Source organism: Protobothrops mucrosquamatus, unplaced genomic scaffold, assembly GCF_001527695.2.
Source record: "Protobothrops mucrosquamatus isolate PMUCROS unplaced genomic scaffold, P.Mucros_1.0 scaffold2614, whole genome shotgun sequence".
In the NCBI taxonomy this organism is placed as follows: domain Eukaryota; kingdom Metazoa; phylum Chordata; class Lepidosauria; order Squamata; family Viperidae; genus Protobothrops; species Protobothrops mucrosquamatus.
This window is the reverse complement of record NW_015388668.1, coordinates 12,362-25,848: the sequence shown is the minus strand read 5'-3', so window position 1 is coordinate 25,848 and position 13,487 is coordinate 12,362. Positions and strand designations below refer to the sequence as shown.

Sequence of the window (13,487 nt, the reverse complement as noted above, 5' to 3'; positions counted from 1 at the left end):
TCTGAGAAACACCTGGCTCCTGGTCAATCTCTTCTCCGTCGGGAGACACCTGAGGCATTGCCAAAGAGGAGGGTCCTGGAGAGGGAGGCCTGGCCATCTCCTCTCCTTCATGTTCGGAGCCTTCTTCCTCCGAGAAGAGGGGCTCACAAGACGGAGCCACAACACACGCACTCGCCCATTGCTCACACAAGTGGGGATGCGCATGTGTGCATGCATGCTCGCCTGCCGCTTCTGCAGCCCGGTAGCGGGCCACAGCCCCAGGGATTGGGGACCCCTGGATTACAGTAACAGAGGCAGGATGAGAAAGCCGAAAAGAGAGATGGAGTCACAAGTCCTCTTGATAGACCTCTGCAAAAGATCCTTTTAATTTTATTGGTTTACAAAATAGATAAACAAGGTTACTCGCTTTAGAACATTGTTTTCCAAGGGTATATGTTTGAACTGGAGACCAGAAAAAAACAAACGAGGATACCTTTGAACTTAACCGAGAAAAAGCAAGGGTTTTTTCTGTTTTTTTTGTTTTTAAATAGCAAGTTGTAGCATCTGTTGATCAGCTTGAAGCTGTAGGGAACGGAGGCAGAGCTAAAAGTGTGCAAAACTGTGTTTAATTCTCACTTTATGAGTGAGGTTTTTCCTCCTTTGAAGAAGTCTGGCTTGAAATGGAAAGAAATTGGCTTCCTTAGTCTTTTCCCAAGAAACCCATGGTGGACTAAACAACAGTTTCATGTAAAGTTCAAAGGCATTCAGTCAATCAGAATAGAGCTGGAAGGGATCTTGGAGGTCTTCTAGTCCAACCCCTGCTCAAGCAGAAGACCCTATACCAGAGGTAGGCAACCTTGGCTCTTTTATGACTCGTGGACTTCAACTCCCAGATCAGGAATTCTGGGAATTGAAGTCCACGAGTCATAAAAGAGCCAAGGTTGCCTACCCCTGCCCTATACCACAAGTGGCTGCCTAGTCTCTTCTTAAAGACCTCCAGTGATGGATCATCCCACAACTTCTGAAGGAAAGCCATTCCACTAGTTAATTGTCCTCACTGTTAGGAAGTTTCTCCTTAGTTCCAGGTTGCTTCTCTCCTTGATTAGTTCCCATCCAATTGTTTCTCGTCTTGCCTTCTGGTGCATTGGAAAATACGTTGGCCCCCTCCTCTTCTTTGTGGCAGCCCCTCAAATAAATTCAGCGCTCCCCAACGTTGGCAACTTGAAAGCCTCTGGACTTCGACTCCCAGAATTCCCCAGCCAGCATGAGGCAGTAAGAAGACAACCGTCTGCTCTAGACCCCGAGAATTTGTGCCGTTCTTGAAAGATGTCGCATTTTAATCGCCTTTAATTCCCTTCTGCTGTGGCCCCCTTCTTTCCTTTAAAGCTCCCGCCTGGAACCAGTGAGTAGCAATTCCCCTCCACAAGGCAGTGGAGGCCCAACTCCGGACAGCCATTCCATAATTGATACTGTGAGCGAACAAGATGAAGGGACCATGACCCCTCCCTCCAAGGAGACCACGCCCACCACCAGTCCCCGCAATTCGGTTAGGTAAGCTACCTTCCCAGCCCAAGAACAGACGGCGCTTATTTCAGTAGGAACCCTTTGTGATCTAGCAGAGCCTGCCCCAGTGGTGGATCCCTCCCGTGTTTGAGACTAATTTCTGACAGGTTCTTGATGCTCTCTAAGCCTGGTTGTTTCCTTGCAGACGTTTCATGACCTAAACTAGGTAACGTCATGAAGGTATTGATGATGTATAGAAATATATATAGAATAAACACAGTTGGAAAGGACCTTGGAGGTCTTCTAGTCCAACCTCCTGCTCAGGCAGGAAACCCTATACCATTTTGGACAAATGGCTGTCCAGTCTCTTCTTAAAAACTTCCAGTGTTGGAGCATTCGCCGCTTCTGGAGGCAGGTTGTTCCACTGGTTAATTGTTCTCATTGTCAGGAAGTTTCTCCTTAGTTCCAGGTTGCTTCTCTCTTTGGTTAGTTTCCATCCGTTGCTTCTTGTCCTTCTTTCAGGTGCTTTCTCTCTCTCCCCCTCCTCCTCTCTCTCTTCTTCTCTCTTTCTCCTTCTCTTTCTCTCTTCTCTCTCTCTTGCCTTCTTTTTCTCTCCTCCTCTCTCACCCTCTCCTCTCTCTCTCCCCTTCTTTCTCTCTCTCCTCTCTCTCTGTCTCTCTCTTTCTCTCTCCTTTCTCTCTCTCCTCTCTCTCTCCTTTCTCTCTCTCTCTCCTCTCTCTCTTCTTCTCTATTTCTCCTTCTCTTTCTCTCTTCTCTCTCTCCTCTCTCTCTTGCCTTCTTTTTCTCTCCTCCTGTCTCTCCCTCTCCTCTCTCTCTCCCCTTCTCTCTCTCTCTCCTATCTATCTCTGTCTCTCTCTTTCTCTCCTTTCTCTCTCCTCTCTCTCTCCTCTCTCTCTTTCTTCTTCCTTTCTCTCTCTCTCTCTCTGTCCTTCTCTCTCCTCTCTCTTAAAGGATGCTTGAATTTTTTGAAATTTCTGGGCAAGGGACAAAGAGTTGAGTTTCCACATGGATCCTGGCATCCAAAGGTTGAGTGGGGAACATTTTCATTCCTGTCCCGAGGCTCCCAAAGTCCACCGCTGGAGCATCCTTGTACCTTTATCCCTCCCCTCCCAGGAAGAGTTAGGGGAGCAGCAGCCACAGAGGGTCAGTTTGACCCAGAGGCCTTCTTCACTCTTGTCTCTTGTTCAAAGGAGTTCTGCTGACACTATTAAAAGGACACCTGAACCCAGAACGGTGAACATCAAGAAACCTCAGGCGGAGGTCGGAATCCAAATCAGTGGTGGGAACGTGCATGGAATATTTGTCTCTGATCTAGAAGATGACAGCCCAGCCAAAGGACCTGAAGGCCTGATGCCAGGAGATCTAATAGTGGAGGTACGCTGTCCATGTTAGAAGAAGAGGGACCAAGAAGTTCCAGATACCATGAAAAAGAGGGTGATGGTGTGAACTAAGTCACAAAGAACAAATTTGGGGGTCGTCATATTTTTGTCCCCCAGTTTTAGACTATTTCTGAGTATCTCAAAAGGTTAAATCAGGGCAGCCGGACCAAAATTTACCGGGGATCCCGGGGAAAAGTTAAGGGAACATTTATGGATCCTCTCTAGAACTTTGTCGATCATAATTCTTAGCCACACCGACAAGAGTGATGGGATTTGGATATCTGAAGAGGTTAAATCATGGCAAGTTTATTAAAACTGAGACATTTTGTTTACACACCCAGGTAACCTCTTCAGTCAAAATGAAAATTTGGGTAGGCAGAGAGTCAATGATGCAGGCCAAAAGGATCTTTTAAAAAAAGGTAAACTCATGGCAACTGGACCAAAGTTTATTAAAACTGAGACATTTTGTTAACTCATCCAAATAAACTTCCATTTTTGGCCTGGATGATTGAGCCTTCATTTACAAGATGCTTTTCATTTGGGGGAGAAAAACCCCTGCAGTCTGTAGGGCAAGAATTGGTTCTTCCCAACGGCTCTCAGACTATCCAAACAATTTTCATATTTTTTTTTTTACTGAAAACCTTACTTGGATGAGTAATCTTGATAAATACACCTGAGATACATTTGGAGGTGAGACTTGGTGACATTTTAGATCATCTGAAAAGGTTAGTGTTAATTACCAATTCTGGTTGGCAATGAGGTTCATCAGCAACACTTAAACACGTGGCGTTGTTTTATTGTTTTGTGTCTTTTTAACAGTACGGATCCGTTGACATGCGAAATAAAACAGCAGAGGAAGCTTACCTTGAAATGCTCAAACCGGGGGACACGATCAGAATAAAAGCTCAGTATAGAATTGAGGAATTCAACAGGATCAAAGATTTACCTGGAGATGGTTTCTATGTCAGGTACTTAAAAATTTCGTCTAGTGTTTTCATCAGCTGTTCATGCACACAAGCGTTTCTTCCTGGTTTAGCGCAGAAAACTTAGCCACGTTATTACGACAACTTCATAGGAATATTTGCCAGATGTAAAGAACTCTGTGCTGTAACAGGAAGGTGACTTTAGGACCGACTTAAATAATATTAAATATTTGAGATGATTAAACCAAACTGCCTATGGTCGTCTATCTCCCTCTCCTTTGCAGGGCCCTCTATGACCGACTGGCAGAAGTCAAGCAGGACTTGAGTTTCAAAAAAGATGACATTTTGTACGTTGATGACACTCTGCCCCAAGGGAACTTCGGCTGTTGGATGGCTTGGCAGCTGGATGAAAACGCTCAGAAGCTGGAAAGAGGACAGATCCCCAGCAAATACATGTAATTGCACCCTGGCGAGTTCAATGGGATTTAAGGCGTTGCCCGGATAAAGCTATTTGAAGGAAGTAAAAATAAATTCAAGCCTTCTAAGCTTCATGACTGGGTTGGGACAGGCCATCTCCAGTTTCCCATCACAGCTGGGAGAAAGGGGGGGAAGCCAGTCACGCTGGTGGCGTTGGCAATTTCTCCCCACCTAAAAATGGAACGGACTTTTATGTTCTGATCTCAGACAAAAAGCCAAACCAGCAGCTCCCCTAATCATGTTGTGGCACGTTCTCTCCACGGCTGTGGCATCTGAGCTTAATTTGGACCCTGAGGTTGGGGACGCCGTCCTTCTTTAATCCACTAAATTAATGTTTTGTTGTTGTTTTTTTCAAAGATCAGGAATTTTTGAGAAGGAGGGCTGAAGCGGTGACATGGCTTCAATTAAAAGACCGACTTCGTGGCATTTAAATCGGCTACCAGCGTGTCTTATTCTAGGCTGCCAAATTTACCCTTTTTGCTCTCCGTGCCACATCAGGTCTTTCCTTGGGGACCCACCCATGGCAGTTGTGCAACTGGGCCTTTTTTAATGATTTTGGGAATTAGGTAGATTGAGGATGCCACATAATCGGTGTCCTTAAAAAAAAAAAACAACCCAGGAATTGTTGCAGAATTAGATGGATTGTTCTGCGTTTGGTCCCGTCTGGATGAAAATGTACTCAAGTAGAAGAGAAAAATCTACAGGTAGTCAGTCATCGACATAACGGCTACAATGGAGGCCAAAATTTTATTTTCCTAAGTGAGACATTTGTTAAGTGAAGTTTGCCACAGTTGTTAAATGAATCCAGCTTCCCCAGTGACTTTGCCTGTCGGAAAGTCACAAAAGGGGATCACATGACCCCAGGACACTAGGACCGTCCTAAAGGTGAGTCAGTTGCCAAGTCTTCCAATTTTGATCGGGCAAACGTCACTTAACCAATGTTCCCCCTTTGGAAAATAAACATTGAGCTCAGTTGTGGCTGTAAGCCAGGGACTGCCTTTCTCTTACAACCAACTCTTTTCTTGAGGAATTTTCTTGTGGCCATTCTTCCACCAGCTGCCTGACCCTTCCCCAACCCTTTCCTTGCAGAATGGAGCAGGAATTCTACCGGAGACACAGCATGTCCGAGGCCAAAGACGAGAGCAGTTCCTCAAAGACCTCGTCGGCTGCGGCTCGTAGGTCCTTCTTCAGAAGGAAACACAAACACAAGCGCAGCGGGTCCAAAGACGGCAAAGATCTGCTGGCCCTCGACACCATCAGCAACGACTCCATCCCTTTCCTGGATGGCAAGTGACCGTTGTGTTCAGTTAAAGCAGGGCAGAACCATCCGTAGGACTTGTCTACTCAAGCTTTGTGCGTTGCAAACGCAGAAGGAGGCTGCACAATCGAAAACGCATAGCTATAGTTCTGGAGGGGCTTTTTAAGCCTTCCAGTTGTAGGGGCCCATAACTGAATTTCAGTCTTAAAAAGAAGTTAACTTTTTAAATAACAGATTTGTGTAGGCCTAGTGACTTTATCCTAGTGATTTTCCTGCAAGTGATCTTACTTTTTGCACTTTTCCTAACACGTTCAGTTGCTTCCGTATGCTGTAGTCTCTGCGAAACAGCTTAAATTTGCCTTAGCAAAGAAAGTACTTGGTGTCTTAGAAATAACAGGATTCGTTTCACTTCCGCAAGGCATTTGGCCTCGCCCAATGGTTGCTTTTAATCTCCGGCTCTTGGAAAGAGGACACCAAACACTTGTGTGTTTTGGATTCAAAGTAGGACAGTAGCTTAAGTCTCCCTGGTGGTCTTAAATTTTCTTGATGTTTTGCAACCAGGTTATTGATTGAAATCTGTTTGAGTATTGGTAGTTGGGCTGTTGGGTTGATCTCCGAGCTTGGCAATTTGGTTCCAAACGTTTCGTCACCATTCGGGGAGACATAGTCAGTGCGCTTTGAATTGTGCTCGTCCATCAGAGCACTGGCCTTTAAATACCTTTTTATGTGATGCAAATTGGTACGAATGTTATTTGTTTGGATATTTCTGAGGCGTGGTCTGATTTCGGACTGCTTGATTGGCTGGTTGTTGTTGTTGCTGGGCCATAGTCTTTGGTGTTAAGTACCATCTGTGTGATGCAAATTAGCATTAGTGTTGTTTGTTCGGGTGCTAAAAAGGTATTTAAAGGCCAGTGCTTTGACAGATGAGCACAGTTCAAAGGGCACGGATGATGTCGCCTCGAATGGTGTTGAAATGTTTGCATTTTGCAAACAAATGTTTTGCGGAGGTCAAACCAGGTTATTGATGTCAGACTTCCTAGTCACTGTGTTTATAGCAAATGCTGCCAGTAAGACGAATGTTAAGTCTTCCTGGTTTGTGGTTCCATGATGTTCTTCAGGAGAGATCAGTCAACACACAAACACAACTTCCAGTCTGCTTTCTTTGTGCACTTGGCAAATTAGAAGGACAAAGTACCTTGAAAGAGAAGGTCCTTCTTCCCACCATGTTTTGGTAATTTGAACTATATAATAATTACCTTCATGTATTAGTACTTCAGGTTCACCCTGTTTGTTCCCTAAACTATGAGCATTTGTTGTGTGTAGGCATCTGAGTCTTTTATGGTTGACCCTAGTTATGCTTCCTATGTCTCCTACGTTACGTCTGAGTTTTTCTTCCATCCCATCACTTTCTGTCTCATTGTTTGATTGGTTGACTTGGGGTTTGTGCTTGGAATTAAGTCTTAGAGATTGGTTACCCTCACCCCTCTTTTTGAGTTTAAAACCCTTCTAATGAGTTGAGCCAGTCATTTTCCGGATATATTTTTCCCGGGTCTTGTGTGAGATGCAGCCCATCCTTCGCCATTCATTTCCTTGTAGCCATTTGTGTTTGTGTGTGTTTCTTTCGCTGTATGAGCAGTTTCTTGAGTGGGTAGAACAGTGGGTGGATTGGGCACCTGACCCCGACTTGGCACAAAACAGACTTGTGACCACCTTCTGGGAAGAGGACCTCAGAACAACTTGTTGTTTTTCCTGTTGTGTTGCTTTTGAGTGTGACATGACCAGGAGAAACACAGGACAAAACGCAAGCGGTTTCTTCTTTCTTTGCAGATGCTGTCAGCCTGGCATATCAACGAGTCCAAAAGGTAGACTGCACATCTCCTAGACCGGTGCTTATCCTTGGGCCGTTACTTGATGCTGTGAAAGATATGTTGGTCAAAGAATCACCAGAGAAATTTTGCAGATGTCCTCTTGGTAAGTCCATTGCTTGGGGAGGGTCTCCCCTAAGAAAGATGATGTAGGAGAAGAGTAGGCAGAGCTGGGGGCCGGAGTTAAATGTGTTATAAGCATAGAGTCTTTACATTGCCACAAACAATCCAAGTTTAGTTCCTATTGAATTCGATTGTGCGGCAATTTAGTGCTGAACTTCAGTCGATCGGATTCTTGTATATAAGCTTGAATCTATCTTCTGCAACTTAATGATGGTCCTGGTCTCCGTTGTGCCTCCATGTAACATCTTTTTATGGAAGGAGCTTCCTAAATTATTCGAAAAGAACTTCCACTAAAGCAATTAATATCTATTTAGGATGCCAGCTGCTTCTATTTATGGTTTGCTGGATGTCCCATTATCTGAACCTTCAAACTAGGAAGCGAAAAAAACGAGTGGCCATCCATCCTAGCAACTGGTCCTTCTTCAGGGTTGACAACTTAGTCATCTCTTGAAGGACTTTCTGGAACTTCTGAAATAAAATAGAAAAGATATCTTCAGCGTGACCTGTTTTCTCCATTCGTTTTTGCATTCTCCTCTTTTGCTCTTAATTCCCGTCCCTCTGAAATTGTTGACTTCGTCTATAACAAAAATAGTTACAGACTCGGGCAAGGCACAAAGGGAAGCAGGTGGGAAGCCAGCCTCCTCTAGGGTTCAGGTTTTGGAAACCCAGTCTGCCCGTGCAACAGCAGGGCATTTCACTCTGGGGACTGTTTTCCTATGAAAGAGCAGTGTGTGGTGGCCTGGAAGTTGTGCTCTCGCCTCACAATCAGGAGGCGGTTGAGTTCGAACCAAGGTAGCAGCAGATGTTTCTCTCTTCTAGGGCGCAAAGAGAAAACGTTTGCTGTGAGCTTCACGTAGGCATCAGGAAGGGCATCTGGTCGGTAAATGCTCAGCTCCATTCAGATGCCCCAACTCCACTCCGATCCAAGCGATTACAGAGTCTTTAAAAGGGAAGAAATTTTTTTGCAGATGCAGGATGTATTCCTTGATGTTCTCAGACAGCCTTTTTCCAGATGCAGGCCACCCAATAATTGCACACGTGAAACCTGGGTCAGGAAAAAAAAAAACCCATGTGTTTCCGTGAGATCCACCTATTTTGGCTAAAACCGAACAAACCGTTGTTTGTTTTTTTTGTTTTCCAAACAGAGGTGATGAAAGCTTCGCAACAAGCCATTGAACGGGGCGTGAAAGACTGTCTGTTCATAGATTATAAACGGAGGAGTGGACATTTTGACGTGACAACCGTGGCTTCCATAAAGGAGATAACCGAGAAGGTGCTTTTTCCCCCCTCCAGTCTTGTCCTCTTGATAGAAAAAAAAAAAGGAACACAATTGTAGATTTTTCAGGTAGTTTAACCCTGTGGGCTTCTCGAATAAGAGACTAGAAAAATTGTCCCAAACGTTTTGAAATAGGATGGGATCGGAAGCTTCTAGCAATCCGACAAAAGCAGTTCCTTCTCAGCTGTATCAAAATGCCAGTGTTTAAATAAACAGACACATTGGACTAAAGCTCTGCTGGTTTTAATCATGGTTTCTTGAACAAGCCAGAGTCAGCCAGCCTTGCAGAAGAACCAAGAAACAATGGTATATTTGATCGCTTCTTGGCTGATTTATTCTCCTTCCTCATTTTAGAACTTGTTGACTTCACATCTATAAAAATAGTTATAGACTTGGGCAAGGCACAAGGCAGGAAACCGCAGCCCGTGCATTTTCGTTCTCTAATTGTGCTAACCACTGGAGAATTGTGGCTTCAGTTTGTGAAAGCAAACCATTGATGTGGTCGTTGACTTTTGCTTGCACAATATGTTCAACTAGAAACAGCCCTCACCAGAGGATACTTGAGCTCTGTGTGGTACTGACAGATTCATTTCTATTATTAGAGCAAGGTAGAGGCTGAGAAGTCAAGCCGATCAGTTCTACATGAATCAAAACTCAGATTTTTTTTTTAAAGAAAAACCACTTGTAATAAATACGCAATGTGCACGGAACAAAATAAGAGAGGTAAACATCTTCAAGAATTCAATAGCAATAGCCCTTAGACTTATAGACCGCTTCACGATGCTTTAGAGCCCTCTCTAAGCGGTTTACAGAGTCAGCCTGTTGCCCACAACAATCTGGCTCCTCATTTTACTGACCTCGGAAGGATGGAAGGCTGAGTTATCCTGGAGCCGGTCAGGATCAAACTGCTGGCAGTGGGCAGAGTCAGCCTGCAATACTGCATTCTAACCACTGCGCTACCATGGTCCTCCTTCCTTCCTTCCTTCCTTCCTTCCTTCCTTCCTTCCTTCCTTCCTTCCTTCCTTCCTTCCTTCCTTTCCCTCCTTTCCTTCCTTTCCCTCCTTTCCTTCCTTCCTTCCTTCCTTCCTAGCAATAATACCTAGACTTATATACCACTTCACAGTGCTTTACAGCCCTCTCTAAGCAGTTTACAGAGTCAGCCTATTGCCCTACAACAATCTGGGTCCTCATTTTACCGACCTCAGAAGGATGGAAGGCAGAGTCAACCTTGAGCCGGCGAGAATCAAGCTGCTGAACTGCAGACAACCGGCAGTCAGCAGAAGTAGCCGGCAGTACCGCATTCTAACCACTGTGCTACCACGGCTCAAGAAAAGACCGGACAGCCATTTTTCCCGGAATGATAACAGGGTTTCCTGCTTGAGCAAAGGGTTGAACTAGAGGATTTCCAAGGTCCCTTCCAACTCTTTTATTCTGCGTTTTATGTTCTAGCTTGATGGAATGGCTACATCAGTTCAGAGGTGGTCCAATCACAATCTGTCTCTTTTGGTTAAGTTCTGGGGTCCAGGAGTAGGAAAGCAAAGAAGAGAGGAGAGGAAGAGGAAGGGAGGATAGGAGAGTAGGAGAGGGGAGAGGGAAAGGAGAGGGTGACAAAAAAGAGTGGAGGGGAAAAGAGAGGAGAGAGGAAAGGAGAGGAGGGGAGAGGAGAGGGGAGGAAGTGGAAGAGGAGGGGAGGGGAGAGGACAGATAAAGGAGAGGGAGAGGGAAGGAGGGAGTGGAGAGGGAGAGATAGATAGCTTGGTTTTGGATTTACTTGAGACCAAAAGGCGAGCTCCTGTTGTGTCAACCCTCTGCTACAATATAGGACTAATTATACTGATCAGCCTTGCAGAATTCCTTGTTAAGAATTGTTGAATGAACATCATCCAAGTGTTTTGAATAGCCAACTGGAGGTCTGTCTTCTTCCTTCCTTAGGACTGTCACTGTCTCCTGGACATCGCACCTCACGCCATTGAGCGGCTGCACAGCATTCACATCTACCCAATAGTCATCTTCGTTCGCTACAAAAATGCCAAGCAGATCAAGTAAGTGTGAAGTATGGAGTCGTAGGGTTTGGACGGGGGAGGGGTATCTTTCTCCTTCTCCTCACCAATCCTGAGTTGTTGTTTTTTTTTAAAAAAAGATTAAGATTTGCGTTCATGTGCAGTGTGTGGGGTTCTTCCTAACAATTCCCTTTGGTTAGCTGCACTGGAAGCCAACTGAATTAAGCTGAGCAGTCATGTTCATTGTCTACGACATGTAATAAGAAACGTGCCTGATCGGTCACAAACATTTGCCAGAATGGGAGACATTTCAGGTGCCCATTTGGACATGTAATTCTTGACATGAATAAAGATAAAGCATTGCCCATAAAGAATAAGGGTCTTCCTAGCGTTGACTCCCTGGAGAAGAGCCTGATGCTGGGAAAGATGGAGGGCAAGAGAAGAAGGGGACGACAGAGAACGAGGTGGCTGGATGGAGTCCCTGAAGCAGGAGGCGTGACCTTCAATGGACTCCAGAAGATGGTAGAGGACAGGAAGGCCTGGAGGAACGTGGTCCATGGGGTCGCGATGGGTCGGACACGACTTCGCAACTAATAAAGCGTTGACCTTGGCTTTGTCCAACGTCATGGGTGTATCCATGTGGGAGTTGGAAGCACAACGCGTAAGTGACTTGCTGTTGTCTTTGGGGAGACATTTTTGCAAATTCTCGGTCAAGACTACAGCCATGGGAATGTCTTGGTCTTCTCCCATCCATGGACACCAGAGAAGAGTTTCAAAAAGAGGAAGGAGAAATCAAGCCAAAACCTCTATTGCTTTAGCATTTATAAGAGGTGAACGAAAAAGACGATGGCTATATGAAATGGTGGTAAAAGAGAACACTTCCAATGGCAAATATTTCCAGTTCTTAGTCCTTCAGAAAGACCTCCGAGCTGATCCATGGCCATCCTTTTTGACGTCAACCTCAAAATGCTTAGAAGGCAGTGAGCCAGTCAATTCCAGGTGTCCAGAGCTGGTTTAATGTCAACTGTCCAGTTGGCATTTCCAGAAAAAGAAAGTCGTGGGACATGATTTTACCAAGAGCAATAATACTTTACTGAAAATCCTTCCATAGCTTGCCTTTGGTTCTGGATAATTCTTGGCGGAGTGTGGCTGTGGGTTTGTGGGCTATCATGGTTTTTACTTGTGTGTAGTGTGCGCTGTTGACAGCAGTTAATTTTGTTGTGGGATACACAATGACAATAAAGATATGCTACTCTATTCTATTATATTATATTCTTTCTATATATTCTGTATATTCTGTATTCTATTCTATTCTACTCTATATATTCTCTATTCTATTCTGTTCTATTCTACTCTATTCTATACTATATATTCTATATTCTATTCTATATATTCTATATCCTATCCTATCCTATCCTATCTATCCTATTCCATTCTATTCTATTCTATTCTATATATTCTGTTCTGTTCTATTCTATTCTATTCTATTCTAGATCCAATATCTATTCTATTCTAGATCCAATATCTATTCTATTCTATTTCATTCCATATTCTATTCTATTCTATTCTATTCTATTCTATTCTATTCTATTCTAGATCCAATATCTATTCTATTCTATTCTATTCTATTCTATTCTAGATCCAATATCTATTCTATTCTATTTCATTCCATATTCTATTCTATTCTAGATCCAATATCTATTCTATTCTAGATCCAATATCTATTCTATTCTATTCTAGATCCAATATCTATTCTATTCTAGATCCAATATCTATTCTATTCTATTCTAGATCCAATATCTATTCTGTTCTATTCTGTTCTGTTCTATTGAGAGCAGAGATTGCTCTGGAGATTGTGATTGATGAAGATTTTGCTGTTCCTTCCATGGGCACTAGATGGCGCTGTCCTCTCACATCCTCCTGTCAGCTTGTGCTGTAAATCCCTTTGGTCTTCCCTGGATCCCCGGAAGAAACCCCAGCATTTAATAAGATAGAGATTGATATGTACATCTATTTGTGTCTTCCAGGGAGCAAAAAGATCCTGTCTTCTTGAAAGACAAGGTGACACAGAAACATTCCAAAGAACAATTTGAGACGGCTCAGAAGATAGAACAGGAATACAGCAAGTATTTCACAGGTTGGTATTTAAGAAAACAGACGCTACCGAACGAAGCAGGATGTTCTCTCCCCCCCCCCCCTTGGTGGTAGGAACTAGAGGCTTTCCAGGGAGCTACTCCTCACTTAATTGCTCCCCTTTGAACATTTACAGTGACATCAGCAGTAGAGACCAACCCCTCCTCTCCCTTGTAGCAGCTTTGGGTATATTCATGTCGATGGAGATTCTCAGTCACCCAAGTCATAGTTGTCTTAAAGGTGCTTTTAAAAAAAAAAGAGAATCGCCTTTGGAAATAGCCTATCTAAAATGTTTCCTTAACTTTTCCCGGGTGTCTCTTTGTGCAACAAATGCCTGTCCAAAATGACATCAGATAAACATACTTCGTTAAGGGAGCTGCTGATGTATTTGATTTTATTATAATTTTACTATATTATACTCTGTATATCGATTAACGGTGTTTTGTTGCTACACCCGTCCTCCCTGTTTTATTGTTCCCTTCCTCCCTTGCTAAATTTAAGGGTTTTGCTTTTCTGTAACCGCATCCTTCTAACCCTATTTAAATTTAAT

General features: G+C 43.9%; 1 protein-coding gene across 1 annotated transcript in view; it reads left to right on the top strand.

Annotated features, from left to right (window-relative positions):
- DLG5 (discs large MAGUK scaffold protein 5) overlaps nucleotides 1–13,487 on the top strand; it is a 47,574-nt gene that overhangs the window by 31,046 nt on the left and 3,041 nt on the right. Inside the window, exons 23-32 of the mRNA XM_015825387.1 lie at nucleotides 1,366–1,500; nucleotides 1,946–1,951; nucleotides 2,694–2,877; nucleotides 3,702–3,850; nucleotides 4,090–4,260; nucleotides 5,372–5,568; nucleotides 7,368–7,511; nucleotides 8,674–8,801; nucleotides 10,737–10,846; nucleotides 12,832–12,941. Coding sequence (XP_015680873.1) covers nucleotides 1,366–1,500; nucleotides 1,946–1,951; nucleotides 2,694–2,877; nucleotides 3,702–3,850; nucleotides 4,090–4,260; nucleotides 5,372–5,568; nucleotides 7,368–7,511; nucleotides 8,674–8,801; nucleotides 10,737–10,846; nucleotides 12,832–12,941 — 1,334 coding nt within the window. The remainder of the gene's footprint in view (nucleotides 1–1,365; nucleotides 1,501–1,945; nucleotides 1,952–2,693; nucleotides 2,878–3,701; nucleotides 3,851–4,089; nucleotides 4,261–5,371; nucleotides 5,569–7,367; nucleotides 7,512–8,673; nucleotides 8,802–10,736; nucleotides 10,847–12,831; nucleotides 12,942–13,487) is intronic.